General features: G+C 37.8%; 1 protein-coding gene across 3 annotated transcripts in view; it reads left to right on the top strand.

Annotated features, from left to right (window-relative positions):
* ZNHIT6 (zinc finger HIT-type containing 6) overlaps positions 1 to 11,754 on the top strand; it is a 58,080-nt gene extending 46,326 nt beyond the window's left edge. For 2 of the 3 annotated variants that reach the window (XM_079924124.1, XM_079924123.1), the window contains 2 exons: positions 3,452 to 3,576; positions 7,963 to 11,754. In XM_079924124.1, coding sequence (XP_079780250.1) covers positions 3,452 to 3,576; positions 7,963 to 7,997 — 160 coding nt within the window. In that variant the 3' untranslated portion in view covers positions 7,998 to 11,754. Of the gene's footprint in view, positions 1 to 626; positions 725 to 3,451; positions 3,577 to 7,962 lie in introns of those variants that run through there. The other variant, XM_079924125.1, reaches the window with a different exon arrangement.
* The last annotated feature ends 4,308 nt before the right edge of the window (positions 11,755 to 16,062 follow it).

Below are 16,062 nucleotides of genomic sequence, written 5' to 3'. Positions count from 1 at the left end.
CCCTGTGAAGCTGCCTGGAGCAGGGTCAGCTAGTGAGCCTGTGAGAGTAAAGCAAGTGAAATAACAAGAGGAAATGTCTGAGAGGGTCCCTAAGGGTAAAATAAAAGACAAATGTTGGTATCTTAATTCTTTCAAACCCAAGTAGTTTGTCTTGCGGTAGCAGAGCCCTTTTACTAATGGGAACACCAGAGTTCCTGAAAATTTCAAAAATAGATGAAGCTGCCCCTTAGGATTCAGTGACTTAATGACTTGCAGAGGAGCTAACACCTAAATGTTTTGGGCAATGCCAGGCTGGACTCTACACCTTGCCTCAAGATAATGGAAACAAGGAGGATTCAACGTAGTTGTAGCCTCTTGGAAGTAAATGTAATATAAAATAATAAAAAAATGAAAGTTATACGGAAAGTTGTAAGGCTACGTTTAAAATGCAAAATGCATAAAAAGGCAAATAAGTGTTTCAGTGCTTACATAAGAAGTGCCATTCTTTGTTACTGAAGAAGTTCAGTGACTTTGTCCTGAACTAAAGTTTCTGTAAGAATGCGTTGTTATTTTAGGTAAATACAACTGTAAAACTGTGTTCATGGCTTAAGTAAATGAGCTAACAGTTTCTGTGTTTTATCATTTAGCTCTCATAATAACTCTCTGAAATGATACTGCTGTTATCTCCACTTTCAAGCATGGAAACTAGGAACTAGAGAAGTTAAGTAACTTGTCCAGAATCGCAGACCAGTAAGTGATGGAGCCAGGACTTTAACTCGGTGTTAGACTCCAAACCCAAGCAACCACTAAAAGTTACTGCTTCCTTTAACTAAACCCTATGTCCACACAATGTTACCCCATCTGTGTTTAATAGCCTTTCTTTATAAAACAGTTTACATAATTTACTTCTTAATTACTGGCAAATATTAATGGTAGCCTAAGAGTAACCACTCCTAGTAGAAAAAGAAATTCAGAATTTCATATAAAAATAATCTAGTGAAGTCTGACCTGTTTTAAGTGACAGACTGGAAAGCTGAGGCCTTGAAGCTTATTGACACTCAATAGCAATATTGCTGTGATTAGAAGTTTACAACATCTTCAGGTAAACACTAAATAAAATTCAGTGGTTCCCATTAAAACCACACAACATACCAGATTTTCACTGCATTTGAGTGAAATATTTTAAAGTAATTCATTATAAATTCTTACATAAATCTTTACATTCTAAATACCTTGTACAGAGCCTGCATGGCACATAAAATAGGGACCAATTTTATTAATAAAACAAGTGTAATTAATTATAGTTTTAAGATTGAAATAATGTATAACTTATTACATGGTAATTTTTAAGAATCTCTGAATGTTCCTCTGCTGGGATCATATTTTGTATTATATCAGCATTAATATTAGGTTCTGATTACCATGTGGCTTTTGAAGAATTCTTTTTTTTTTTTTTAATTGTTTCAGCTTTGGAAATCTAGAGAAGCTTAACGAAGATTTAATATTTTTAAAAGAAATAAAATGCCTAAAACATTAGGTATATACTGAAAATTATTTACGAAAAAAATGAAATAAGTGTTGATAGAAAACATTCCCTGATTTGGGAAATGTCTCTTAATAGAAGCCTTATGATTCAGTTAAAATGCACAGAAGATAAGTTGCTACAAGTGTTTGTAGGATACCACTTGAAAAGTTCCTATTTGAAAATTCAAGTCTTGCTTTCTCTTGAGAAAAATTTAGTTATATCCACTTTATATTTTACTTTATAAGTTAATTTTATACTTTTATATCTAATTCAGCCTCTCTTTTTTGTATAATCACTGCTAACTTTTTAAAAAACACTGCTTCTTTCAAAGGGAAATAATGTGTAAAAAATGTGATGCATTTAATCCTTGAATGCTGGAAGAACACTTTTAAAGTATTGTAAGCACATCTGTATTATATTACACAGGGAAAAGAATGTATGCACTCTGTGGCCTATGGGCACGAGGGTGGCTGGTTTAGGAAAGCTGAATATTTTGCATTTCAAGTTTCTTTTCCACATAAAAAATATTCTATGATTCTAAAATGAAGAATTTAATTCCAGGAGTGGGGCATGTGGTCAGGCAAACAGGAGTAAAGTTTTGGTTTTACAAGTCCTCTCACTTGTCACCCACTTCTTAAAAAGAAATCAGTTTTTATAATGGGCTCGGCTTTGCACTTTGTTAAGCACTTCTGCTTTCCCTTATTGGAAAAATATTGCACAGGACAGACTTAGAACACAGAGAAATCACTATACCAAGAGTTCTTAGTAAGTGTGCTGCATGTCTGAGTCAGCTGCAAGGTATGGTGCAAATAATTTGTCACTAATTAAGAAATATCAAAGTTTGTATGATTTACTCTTAAAATTACAGCAGATTCAAATGTATCCCGATGGTAACCTCACTCTTGATCACTGACTGGTATTCCAGTGTACTTTCTTGAGTGGAAGGGGAAGGTATGGAGTTCCAGCTGTCAGGCCTGGTATCCCTTGGGATGTATGTTTTGTATGTGAATATCACCTGTCATTGGTGGAGATGGAGAAAAAAAGTTGGAGAACTTCTGCACTACTCTGGTGAAGGTGTTCTCTACTTTCTCCTCTTTGTCGTGACATGATAGTCACTTGCCAACACATTCCCTTATGCAGCTCCTAGTGAGCTAGCTGAAATTCCACCCCTTTATTCCTACCTCAGAAAACAAGCAAGGGAGAATGCTAGGGGCATGCAACTTTAATCAACTAAAAAAAAAAAATTTTTTTTTTTTAAGTAATGACTTGAGAATTTCATACTTTAAGGAGTATTACCATCTAATTACCTGTGACACATTTACTGGTTATGTCATGATACCATGACAAATGAACTCCATATTTCTTAAATTTTGTGCTTTTACCTCATTCATAAATTCAAACCTGTTTTTTTTAATTTCAAAATAAAGGAAAGCAAAATTTAATTATATGGTAATATATATTTCCAGAAAGTATTTATAATTTAGAATTAAGTTTTTACAAAAGTATTTTGTAGCCATTTTAGCACCATATATTACTAGGAACTATCATGGGATAGTTGTTTGGTTTTCTTTTAAGACTCAAACTAAATGTATTTGAGGAATTTGAATTTTTAGCTAGTCAATATTTTATCCAAGAAAAATTCATGACACATCAAATATAGATATTTTATAAAAGTTAGCCTTTATCCCTTATTGATATGAAAATGAATGACTTGTTCTAGAGCTTTCCTAATGTCAAATTATTTCATATACTTTTGATTTAGCTTTAGGACCTCTATAATAATAGCTCTTTTACCTGATTATTTTGGTAAAGTTACTATATTATAAGGAAATAACTGTTGGATTAATGTCATCATCATTTAAATTTTTTAATGTAAGGGACTCATATTTTATTTACAAGTAATTTCAAATAAAATGGTATTTTTTGGTTTTGCTTTTTTACTATAAGATATTATGAAATGGATCCTGACAAAAGTCTCCTTGACAATTTGAGGAACAAAGTGATCATTGAGTACCCAACATTCCATGTGGTATTAAAAGAATACAGTAATGACATGGAAGTTCTTCACCAAGGTAAGTGTAAATTTGTTCCTGTAATGCTTAAATAACTCTAGTGAACTGAAGCAATTACATTATTGTCTTTATATATTTTCCCACTGTACTTACACACCTAACTGAATTTACTCTGTAACTACAGATAATACTGTAAAGAACCATATGATTGAGCTGTTGCTTCTATTCTGTTTCAGAGCATGTAAGCTTTTATCAACTTAAAATGAATGAATCGGTTTGAATGTCTGGCTGTAAAAGGATATACTTCGCCTTTAGGGAGTTTTGTGTGTTTTTGTCTTTTTTTAAGGTAATAGTCTTCAAGTAACAGTCTGCCTATGATCAGATAAATTTACGCCCTAATTAAAACTCTTTAGAGATTCCTAAAATGAGAGATTATAAACATTTTTAGTGTTCTGCCTTATAGAAAAGGGAAATGTTTCAAGGGACATTGTGTTTAAAGTTTGGACTGCATTTAGAATAAGCTGGTGCCATTGCCTTGACCCTTTATCTCCTTTTCTTTTAAACCGACTGGTTTTACTTTCTCTGATTTTGTTTCCTTGGCTATATTCCTTGGCATTTTAGTGATTCCTTAAAAGTAGATACTTTCCCCTCTTTGGTGAGTAGTGGAATTGGGAGAATTTATTAAAACCAGAAACGGTATATGTAAAATGTTAGTGTATAAAGTGACTTACCCATATCTGCATTTACTGATTAAGTTAATTATGTTTCAGTATGTAAATTCTAGAGGATGAATAAAATTTTAAAATTACTTCTAAAAAGAGAGAGAGCTACTTACTTAATTCAAAACCATTAGATAGCACTTTCAGCTAAGAGTTATAGGTACAGGACAAGTTTCATTGTAACAAACACCAGAGGGCCATAGAATCCTTGGATTGGATTGAACTCTATTTTTTAAAATATCTTTTGAAATATGTGGTTCAGGTTTTATTGTTATACCATCATTATGGACTGTAATAGGCAGTGACCTTTATTGTAAGGTCTTCTCTGTATGTGTGTATGATAGCTTTTTTTCTTTGTGAAAGTTAATAGGAGAATTACTTTTTTTCCCTAAGTGGCCAAAATTTTGTCAGTGCCACAATGTGAAACCAGATTTTTAATTGGCACACACAAAGTTTCTAATAATCAATTATATGTCTCTAAATCTTTAGGTTAATTCTTTTTTTTTTTTTTAAACATTTAGAATCAATTGATTTTTTTTTGGCTGTGTTGGGTCTTCATTGCTGCGCACGGGCTTTCTCTAGTTGCGGTGAGCGGGGGCTACTCTTCATTGCGGTACGCGGGCTTCTCGTTGTGGCTTCTCTTGTTGCGGAGCACGGGCTCTAGGTGCACAGGCTTCAGTGGTTGTGGCACGTGGGCTCAGTAGTTGTGGCTTGCGGGCGCTAGAGCTCAGGCTCAGTAGTTGTGGAGCACGGGCTTAGTTGCTCCGCGGCATGTGGGATCTTCCCGGGCCAGGGCTCAAACCTGTGTCCCTTGCATTGGCAGACAGATTCTTAACCACTGTGCCACCAGGGAAGCCTAGGTTAATTCTTGACTTTATATTTTTTAAAATTTGAGAACATCCATTTTTATTTTCTCAAATTAAGTTAGAAATTTCAGTTCTAAATGACCAATTTCACTTTTTTTTAAAGCTGTGTAAAACCTTACTTTTTCCTTAATATAATTCACATAGCTCTCTCTCTCTCAATGTTGGTTTCAGGGAAAGTTGTTTAGTAATGTGGGTTACTAGCCAGAGCAAACATTGTCTGTGTAAATAACCACAGCACACACAGTTCCTCTTTCACCTTGTTTAGGAATGCACATTGAAGTAAGGCTTCCTGTCATGAAGCAAAAAGAAAAGGCTACTTTTGTAGTGTACTTGGAACCTTATGAAGTAAAATTTGCTATTTTTTGGTGGGTATACGATGTTTGGCTTATTTACAGGAAGCTCAAGTGACTCGTGCTTTCAGTATAGAAGATCATTTAGGGCTGCTGAAGCAAAGAACCAAAGAGGATCTAGCAGGATTTTAAGGACCATATCAGTGTTGTCACATAAATACACACACTTTAAAAATAATGCCAGGCCTTCCTGTAGATGCTTTTCTTTGTGTAAGCACTTCAAGTTGTCTGTTTCTTTGTACATTCCCACAGCGTTGGATGTTCTGCAGGGTGGTCCCTTAATGCAGGGGGAGGGTTATATAAGAACAGGGCATTTTCTTTGGAAAGCCTTGAAATTCTTTCTCTCTCCAGAGGCAAAAATGTTGGATTTTGATCTTGAGTTCATAGCAAAGGTGTCTCTCTTCTAGTTTTGGAAAAATGTGTTTCTGGACTGGGATTCAGTTGTTTTTCACACTTGATGATTATTATAATGTTTGTTATAAGTCTAGATTGCCATAGTTTATTTTTTCAAAAGTCTGCCTTTTCTGATGGGCAATAGACAAGTTTTGTTTGCTTGCTTTTTGCTTTTTACAGAACGAAAAGGGTTGACTGGAAAAGGTTAAGCAGTTAAGGTAGCCCACTAGGTGTAGAGTGTAGAGAGCTGCTCACCCACCTTGTATCAATCCAGTGGGAGGTGCTCAGAATGGTGTTACTTGTCTCACAGGTCCTTGTTTGCCAAAGTTAGCTAGTAGATTTAAATGACACAATAAAAGCATCCTACATTTCAGTCTAAGGAAAAAAGAATGGAGTTCCATCAAAAGAAGAAAACTGGGCAACTTCAGTAAGCCACGAAAGGAAAAGGTGTTTCCCAAACTGCAGTGCCAAACAGCACAAAGCCCATTAACTTAAAAATACCAGCAAAATATTTGTCTCCGTTATTCTAATATAACTCAAAATTAGAAAATATCTCTGTCTTTTGAGGAGTCCAACCCAAAAATGATTACTTGAATTAGTGAAAATAGTAGCATAGCAGTTACTTACATATCAGTCTCTTCTTTTTTAACTTTTTTTGATTTTGGCCACTCCATGCAGCTTGTGGGATTTTAGTTCCCTGACCAGGGATCGAACCCGGGCCCTTGGCAGTGAGAGCATGGAGTCCTAACCACTGGACTGCCAGGGAATTCCCACTTCAATCTCTTCTTGGGCCAATAAATCCTTTCATCCATTCTTCCTCTCTCCTCCCTCACTCCTGCTTACCCCCTCTTTTTCTTCCTTTCTCTTTCAGTGTGTGTGTGTGTGTGTGTGTGTGTGTGTGTGTGTGTGTGTGTGTGGCAGTGGGATGGGGATGGAGTTTAGGCACAAGAACGCACATGTAAATGCCACAGTGCAATAGGTTCTATCATGGTTTCAGTGCAGAGAAAGCCAGAGGAGAAAACAACTAACTTGTAATATCGTGGAGATACTTGAAGGACTCTGCTAGAGTTTATGAAATTCCACAAGGATCAGGACCATATCTTGGATAGAACCTATTTCAGTACCTTCCTCATAAAAAGGACTCAATGGACACCAGTTTGGTTGCTGGTACAATTGTACATCTAGGTACCATCGGCATACCCCAAGGAACTTGGCAACTGGAATATGAGGCAAGATCCAAGTTTATGGTTCTGGCATCAGCTCTTATTAGCTGGGTCCTTGGCATTCACTCTGCTTCTCTGAGCTCTATTTTCTTTATCTACACAATGGAGATAAAGGGCTATAAGCCTCAAGCAAAATGATCTCTATTTTAACCTTAACAATTTTCAAAGTGTTTATGTGTTATTTCCTTTTAGCTTCACTATACAGTGAAGTAAGTGGTGCGGTTACTCTGCTTCTCATTTTTCAAATTGAAAAAAGAAACCTAAAATTTGGTGTAACTTACAGTTATATTGATTCAGCATACATGCTACCCTGGCGGGGATAGATATAGGAAAGAAAGGTCCAGTGTCTATCCTCAAGGAACTCTCAGTTTAGTTAGTGAATCATAGTCTTGCTGTAGTCAAGGCAGCTCCTTTAAAGGAGTTCCATTTCTGCTCTGAGTCTTCTTTCCTGTGAAAAGAAGGAGATGGAGATTAGCTAGTCTTCTGTCAGCCCACATTCACTCAACATATACTGACCCTCAATTTTAAGTTTAAAAAAAATCATGGAAAAAATTTATTCCAACCACACTTGGCCAGCCTCTGTGATAATAGTGGTCTATTCAGTGGCAAAAGTATTGGATCCTACCCACACTGAGAAGTGACCATTCCCAAGTCTTCCACAGAGTCAGGAAGGATGTTACCTCACAAAATATAATTGCCACTTTCAGACATCATTTCTCTATTTATTGTGGCCAGAATTGTATATCCCAGCTGCCTGGGACATGACATGGTTTGTCTGTCACCATGAGCGGTGCTGTTGGTATGCATCAGAAGGGAGGAGAGAAGAGGGGAAAACAGAACAGGCTAAACAGAAACAGCATAAACACTTGACTGTATGTTTACTTATTTTTTTCAGTGAAAGGTGAATCTACTAAGAACATTGGCAATTAAAATTGAGCACTTCTTTTGGAGGAAGAACATGAAAATTCCCAGACAATTGCAGAGGACCTTGTTGGAAGATTTGGGGGTATTGTCGCTTAGTGGTTGGAATTTTTTGTTTCTCTGAAAAGTAATTAAACAGTCTTGAAAAAAAAAAATTCAATGTATTTTCTAGCCTCTTGAATTGACTCGTAAGGCACAGGCTTTAATATGCTTCATTCTGTAGGCCGAAATTTTTTTTATTTGTTAGTTTGATGCAACACCAAACCCAAGGATCACCTGTGTCAGCCACAAAGTTGGCGTTCTCTTTAGTGGAACCTCACTAAACAGAAAGGCCATGTGGCAGACCATCTAGCCACAGGAGGACTGGTCCATCATTTGCCTATTCTTGTCTTTGGGATTATATGTAACTTAACCTCTTGAGACAGCTGGATGAGTCTTTTATACTCGGGTAGCACCCAGTATGATGTCCTTTGTAAAAGGTTGTCTAAATACTATGAACTGCTATTTCTTATATTCATTTCAGAAAATCAGTGGCTCCACACTGTTTGAACCATCAGTGCTCATGAATTTGGCTTTACTTGTTCACACAGTGAGCTGTGTCTTACTATGAATTCTGTGCCTTTCATCCCATTCCCACTCTACTCTTGTCATTACCACACAGGGTGTTGTGATGAGCAGTTTTATGCTGTGTTTTGAAACATCTAGCAATAACTAAAGAAAAAACACTTGGAACTCATCAAAGTGTTACTGGAATGTATGTGTGTATTTATGTATATACATGACTTAATTTATACCTTATGACAGCTCTTTATACATTATGATCTCACATATTAAAATTAAAGTTTCCTAGTTTTATTGGAATTTATACAGTTATGAAATTGCAATATGACTATAAAAGATTATTACATCTGTATTGCATCTGTGCACTTAATGGTTAAAAAAACAATGACAAAATTGGACATTAGTGAAATTCGTTTTTAGTTTACAATTAGAATAAGTTTTAGACCAAAAGGAAACCAGAGGTATTAAAGAGAATTGGAAAGATTAGAAATATGAAAAGATAATGAGAACATGAGCATAAGAGAAACTTTTAGAACACAGATATATGTAACTTGGTGTACATATATATGAGAAGAGCCTCTAAAGACAATAGTGGCACAAAGACCCTTGGTATAAAAGTGATAGTGGAAATGTGATTCATAGACAGTAAGGCATTGCCATTTGAGAAATATATATATTTCCCAAAGCAGCTTCAGGAATCTTCTCCTCATATAGCAAAAACTTTGTGTAGAATTATGTTTTGCACAGTATTACTGGAGAGACGATGAAATGGGAATTCAAAATTTAACAGTGAAGTTTGTCTTCTTGAGACAGGCAAGAAAGAGAATGAATTGAATCAAATGTGTCATAGAATTGTTATTGGGAAAAGTGGGATAAAGAACACAAAAAGAACATGTGATCTGAATATCAGGGTGGAGAGGAATTTCCTGACAGTGAAATCTGTTATGATGTAGTCTCATTTCCAAGAAAAGTGTTGAGTTCCATCCCGTTTAGAATTTAAATTGAAAACTGGACAAAAATCAAAGGATTTATCCTGTACTTTCCCTCCCCCCACCCAGGTGGAAAAAGAAAGGGAAAAACCCCTACATGATCTAATGCATCTTTACCATCCCTATTGTCTAGAATTCTATTAGACTTTAAATTATTATAGTCTATTCCTTAGGAAAGAATTTAACTAGCAGAGTTCCCTTGACATAACTATCAACTCATTTGATTAATATGCACATTTATTCCCACAGGATTTACAATAAACATGTGTTTTAGTGAATAACCATGTCAACTGCTTGGAGGGGGTGAATTGGAATAATTCACTGAGAGCCCTAGAAGTTTGTAGTATTACAACCCAATTTCTTTTTTAGAGGCCTTCACCATTTTGGATTCCTGACAAATTCTGATGCATAAACAAACTCCCTGACCCATGTTAAGTTCAACATCCTGCATTTTGTTCACGAACCACATTTTAAAAGGAGAAAAGTTCCACCTGGCCTTCTTTATCTTTTAAACAATGATTTCAAAGGGAAGGTAGGCCTTTCGTAATTGCTAATTATTACATATGGGATTAATAACCATAAATTTACAGTAAACAAAACTTGCACCTGTTCATATTATAAATATGAATTAAAGAGAGTTACTAGACTATTTAAGATTCCTAAGTGTAGTTGAGCCAATTTGTTTCTCTGTAGCAAGTGATGGGATTCAGATTTCACAATGTATAGTAAAATGTTAAACACATAACTATGAGGCCAACAATTTCCTTTATACATTTTGTTTAATTTGGTTGGCATATACAGTGTGTTGTACCTGATTTCATATCAGTCATTAAATATTAAGTAAAGATGCCTACTCTGCTTTTATTTAATCGTAAATTACTGTATTAAAGTGTGTTGTTTATTTTCAGGTAGATATTGTATACTTTTGATTATTAGCCAATCATCTTTCAATTGCAAGTGTCAGAAACTCAACTCAAACTAGTGTCAGCATGAAGGGCAGTTTACTGGCTCCTACACTGGGAAATTCAGGCATGGCTGGATCCAAAGAACCAAAGAAGCCATCTTTCCGGCCCCCACACTTGACCCTGATTTTTTTTTCCTGGATTGGTTTTCTCTTCCAGGCAAACTTTCTGTTTGGGGATGCCCTCTTGGAGGTGGGAAGCAGTGAGGTGAGGATGGTAGGTGACAGCTGTTGACAGTTTCAGCTTACATCATCATAACCAAAGCTTGGCAGCAAGTTATGTAAAATTTGGAGTAAGAACTTTTATTTTGCCCAGATTGGATCACATTCCATTCCTGAGCTGATGTGGAGTTCCCCCAGAGGAAGGGAAAATTATCAGAAAAGGGGAAGGTGTAGGGAGCAGGTGACGAAAGGTTGTTCCTGAGAATACAAAAGTAACAAACAGATGTACACTGCACACTTACTTGAATTTGAGTAGCAAGAGGTTTCTGATTTGAAATAGCATAAGGAGTAAAATTCAAAATTAACCTGCAAACCTTCATTGGCTTTAACTAGAGATTTCAGTTCCTATTTGATGCCACTGCTGCTTTGAGTTGCCATTACGGGCTTTTATTTTTTTTAATGCTTCCCATTTGTGTTAGACATTATGTTGTTACTGGTTTGATCAGATGCACAGAGCACCAATCTGTTTCCATCATGGATTTGGAAATTTCCAGTTTCATGAACATTTGAGAAATACTGATTTTGAAATTAGAGTTGTACTGGAGGACAATGCTTCAAAAAATGAAGACCAGGGCTTCCCTGGTGGCGTAGTGGTTGAGAGTCTGCCTGCCGATGCAGGGGACACGAGTTCGTGCCCCGGTCCGGGAGGATCCCACATGCCGCGGAGCGGCTGGGCCTGTGAGCCATGGCCGCTGAGCCTGCGCGTCCGGAGCCTGTGCTCCGCAACGGGAGGGACCACAACAGTGAGAGGCCCGCGTACCACAAAAAAAAAAAAAAAGAAAAGAAAATTAAGGCTATTTAAATAAAAATAGGCCCTTAAATAAACCTTTGGGGATCTGTACTTCATTACAAAGTATTTTCTTTCAACTTTGGTCAACTGGAAGCTATGTAAAGTATCTGTGCATATGTTTTTTAAAATGAACTAAAATGTAAACATTTTCCGTATTGGAGTGTGGTGGGCTGCACTCATTTTGAACTTCGTAACCGAATGCATCCTTTAGCCTTTGATGAGCTACTACACAACTCTGCTGTTGCCGGTTTTATTTTCTTACTGAATAAAGTACCAAATGCTTACTCTTCATGACTTGGCCCCAAGCTAATATTGCAGCCATTTCTTTCTTTCATCTCCACCCTTTACTTCAGTATTGTAAAACAACAAAAAGGTTCCCATATATACGTCCCAGCCTTTTTCCCCCTGAAGTGCCTTTCTCCTTGTTCATATTCTCCACGTGAGCATACTCTCCCTCTCCTTTGAGACCCAGCTTGACCAGTAATTGCTATGATCCTCCCATGTAGAACCCATAGTTATGTTCACACTGCGTGTATCTCCTGATTGGCTGATGCTAATACTATACTGTTATTAGGACGGTTATTAGGACGGTGGTCTGTGGAATGCAATATTGAAGGGTTGCTGATGTTGACTTGTGCCACCAGAATCAACCGCTAAGCCCACATATGCACAAGCAATGAATGACAGGTACATCATGACTGTGGCCTGGCCACTAGCCTTTTTAAGACCCTAAAGATATCAAGAATGTTAAAATGTGAGCTCTAGAGTCAATAAAATACAGTACCATCATTCCCATTTTATGTGGGAAAGGAAATTAAGGTCCAAACCAGGTGGGTCACATGTAAGTAACTAGGCGAGCCATGATTTAAACCACGGCAAGTGGGCTTCAGAGGTCATTTCCTTAACCATTAGGCTAATTGGCCTCCTAGGTGGGCTCTGCGCAGGTCACCAAGCCATCCTGAAGTCATCCTATGTTTCATGATAATTTAGAGAGAATATTACAGTTTACTGCCACTTAAAAATGGATAATTATTTTAATCGGCTACTTTAATGAATTTTTTGAAAAAGTAGGACAGTTTTTTCGTGGTTTGTGAAGCCGCTTTTCTTGGAGGTTTCTCTTTGTTGATGGACAGCAGGCTGTTTCTTCTAGCGTGTTTAGTTCTTCTCTTGAGTCTTTCATCCATGTTACTCACATATTTTGCTGGTTTGGGTATAAAGACTTCAATCACTTCGGTTAGTTTGAAACCAGCTGTTAATGCTAGCACCAGTTTCTTTCAGTGGATTCCAACATAATAGCATCAAGTCTGTTTCATTGTCCATTATGAATTGTGCGCTGCTAAGTTAAACACTGCTCAAAGCTGTTACAGCAGACCTCAGGGAACATGGCTGTCCAGGACTATATTGTGAAGGGGACCCATGTGGAAAGGACATAAGGACACAAAGATAGCTGTTAATGATTGTCGAGTTGACCTTATGTTGAGCTGCGGAAGGAACATATTCTTGGTACAGTGGTGAATCCAACTGAGAGCTGCCGGGCATTGCCTCTGGACAGGACAGGCTTGGGGGAGCTAGGACAATCGTGGGAGAGGAAGTATAATCTCAGAACCTGTAGGAAATCTTGGGAATGGCTTCAGAAGTGGAAATGGGATGGTTGGAGAAAATCCATGAAAAGACAAATGAAAGGCATTGTAAACAGTGAAATGTGAGTCTTAAATCTTAATTTCATGGAAGCAGGTGCTCTGAACTGTATAACCAAGGAGAAGTAAACTAAGCCTCGTGATTTTTAAAAGGGAAATTTCCATCCCCCTCAGGTGTAGGTAATGAAGGGACTATCAAATAATGGTTTCACTTTTTATTTCAGAAAAGTTTTCCTTCTCCCAGGTTTCTGCTAAGCACTCTAGGTTATTTTTACTGTGAGGAGAGATTGTCACACATCACCTCTTGGTATCATGATTTCTTTTGGCTCCTGAACAGTTGATTCTAGTTTAAGTCCATATGGTATGAATCTGTGGTGCAAAGACAGTCCTAAAGCCCAGTAACTTCTTATTTTTCCTAGAGCAGAGTCTGATCTCTGTGTTTTGAAGTTTCAGTGGTCGGTTAACCAGATGCTGTGATGCTGTGCTTTGGAGCTTCTGCCAACATAGAAGAGACAGCAAGTTTTTCCATGTTCCTGACGGATTGGAAGGTGTTTTTTCAAATTACCTTCTTCAGATCTCTCCCTGGAAAGGTTGGTCAGTTGTTCAGCCAGCACCCTTGGCCTACGCAGCAAGTGCAGCTTAGAAGCCTGTAAATAGTTTCTGCCGCATTTGGACCCTCACAAACAAATCTTCTATGCATTGGAAATGGAAAAACTTGAGGTGGCCAGGAAAGCCAAGTGAGAGCAGGCATCCAATCTTCCAGGTAATGAATTCATGCAACTCGGTAAGAAGGAAGCTACTGTTTGTGGCTGACCTGTGTGGACAGTCGAAGGGAGAGTATGATCCAGATGTTCTTTTCTCACTTTCCTGAATGCCAAGGAGACGAGTTGTGAGGTTTGGTTTGATTTTTTTCTTTCCTAAGCAATCAACTCCTCCTTTCCCCTACCAAACATGTGTACCCCTTAGAAGTGAGAAGAAAAGCAAGTTATTTCTTCGCCCATCAAAAAATACTTTATTTGAAATCCTGTAACTTAGTCTACCCAAAAGTACTTTATAATATTTTGTAATCTCCTATAGTCTTGTTTAGTATTTCTCCAAAGGGTAGTAATGAATCTGTAAAGCTTAGGCCAAGTGATGGTACAAGTATAAATTATATTGAAGGGTATGGTAAAAATCTGCTGTTTGCTACTCAACATGCATCCCCCTTCTTGTAACCCTACTTGAGTTCCTTTGGGAAACTACCAGCTCCTTCCTGTTCACAGCCATCTGGTTTGGATGGGATTAAGCCCAACCCTAGCTCCAGGGTGGGTTTTCATCAGGCTCAACAGATCAGAGTATCCCACTCCTGTGATCTTGTGTTTGGTTCAGAACTGTGCAGGTGACCTAAACTGGTACAATCTGAGGGACCTACAGGACAGGCAGATAGACTCTGTCCTGCTATAAAGATGTAAGGTTAAAGGTGGGTTAGCCTGTTTTTCTACTGTAAGGGGAGCCTGCCTGAGACTGGTGACAACTCAGAGGAGGCTGATTGGGTTTAGATTAAGCCAAGCCCATTTATCCCTCTGGAGTGTTCAGTTATATTAGCCAATACGTCCTTTTTTTTTTTTTTCTTAATCAAGTTTGTGTAAGTTAGATCTTCTGTCAACTGTGTCAGAATTTGACACCAGGAAATGAAGGGTGGCAAGTTACAGCCCCTGGATTATAAAATTGGATGAATCAAGATAGGAAACCCTCTGTATCCTAGGCTAGGGTGTTAGTAAGGATTAGATTGGTCTGTAAAAGGAAAAATAATCTTAACTGGCCCTTTAAGGACAGTTTCTAGAAGTTGCACACAGCACTTCTTTGACATCCCATATGCAGAACTTGGCCATGTAGCCACATCTGCTTTCGAGGGAATGGGAAGAAGTCTTTATTCAGGTTGGCAATGTGCCTAATTAAAAAATATGGCTCTTCTTACTAAGGAGGAGGATTAAGTGGGTATTGGGACAAGTAACAGTCTTTAACACAGCTGGTCATTGGCAATTCTTGTGGTACTGTAACAGTGGGTTACTCCATTGGCTAATGTATACTGGGACCTTCAGCCCATATGTCACCCTGGGCTGCAGCATTAAGGGACTTGGACAGAAAGTTTAGGTTGTAGGAACGTATTGGTTACAGGTTGAAGCCTTTGTAAATTTTTACAAGAAAAAGAGGTTTTCTTTGAAGCTTATGCCTCTGAAAACAAGAAGGAATGAAATAGGGCTTTGCTACAAGAAACAATTTCTGCCTGTGACCTGCAATCCAAGTCAACTGAGTGCAGCCGTCTGGATCCTTGACTGAATGGAAAAGCCAGATTCCTGCATGAAGTTAAGTTAGTTTGAGCAAAAGAAGGAGGAAGGGAAAAGTACAATAAAGAAAGATTATGACCTAGAATAAGTGTGATCTCCCAGGCCTCTTCTAGAATCCTCTTGTTATAACCCCCCTCAACCTGTCAAAAGGGACATCCATGCCTCTTGAAAAGATGCAGCTGGTGTGCAGCTTTCCAGCAAAGGGAGAGTAGCTGTTCCTCCCTTCTCCAGGTCATTGCATTGTATTGTCCCCAAAAAGAGGCCAGTATAGATGCAGAAGCCATTAATTTACAGCCTTCCCAAACCTGTGTTCTAAATGAAGGTATCAATCAGCTAGATCTCTACTTTTATTACTAACCCATGGAATTGACCAGTGTGTTATCAGCATTCTCCAGGAAAACAGAACCACTAGAAGGTATACATGTAGAGAGAGAAATAGATTTGTCAGGAATTGGCCCATGTGATTATGGAGTCTGGCAAGTCCCAAGATCTGCAGGATGAGTGCTCAAACTAAGACCCAGAAGAGCAGGTGTTTCAGTTTGAGTCTGAAGGAATGTCCCAGTTCAAAGGTGGTCAGGCAAGAGGAA

The sequence above is a fragment of the Stenella coeruleoalba genome (genome assembly GCF_951394435.1).
Source record: "Stenella coeruleoalba genome assembly, chromosome: 1".
NCBI classification, from domain to species: domain Eukaryota; kingdom Metazoa; phylum Chordata; class Mammalia; order Artiodactyla; family Delphinidae; genus Stenella; species Stenella coeruleoalba.
The sequence above is the reverse complement of the archived record's forward strand: the minus strand, read 5'-3'. Positions and strand labels throughout refer to the sequence as shown.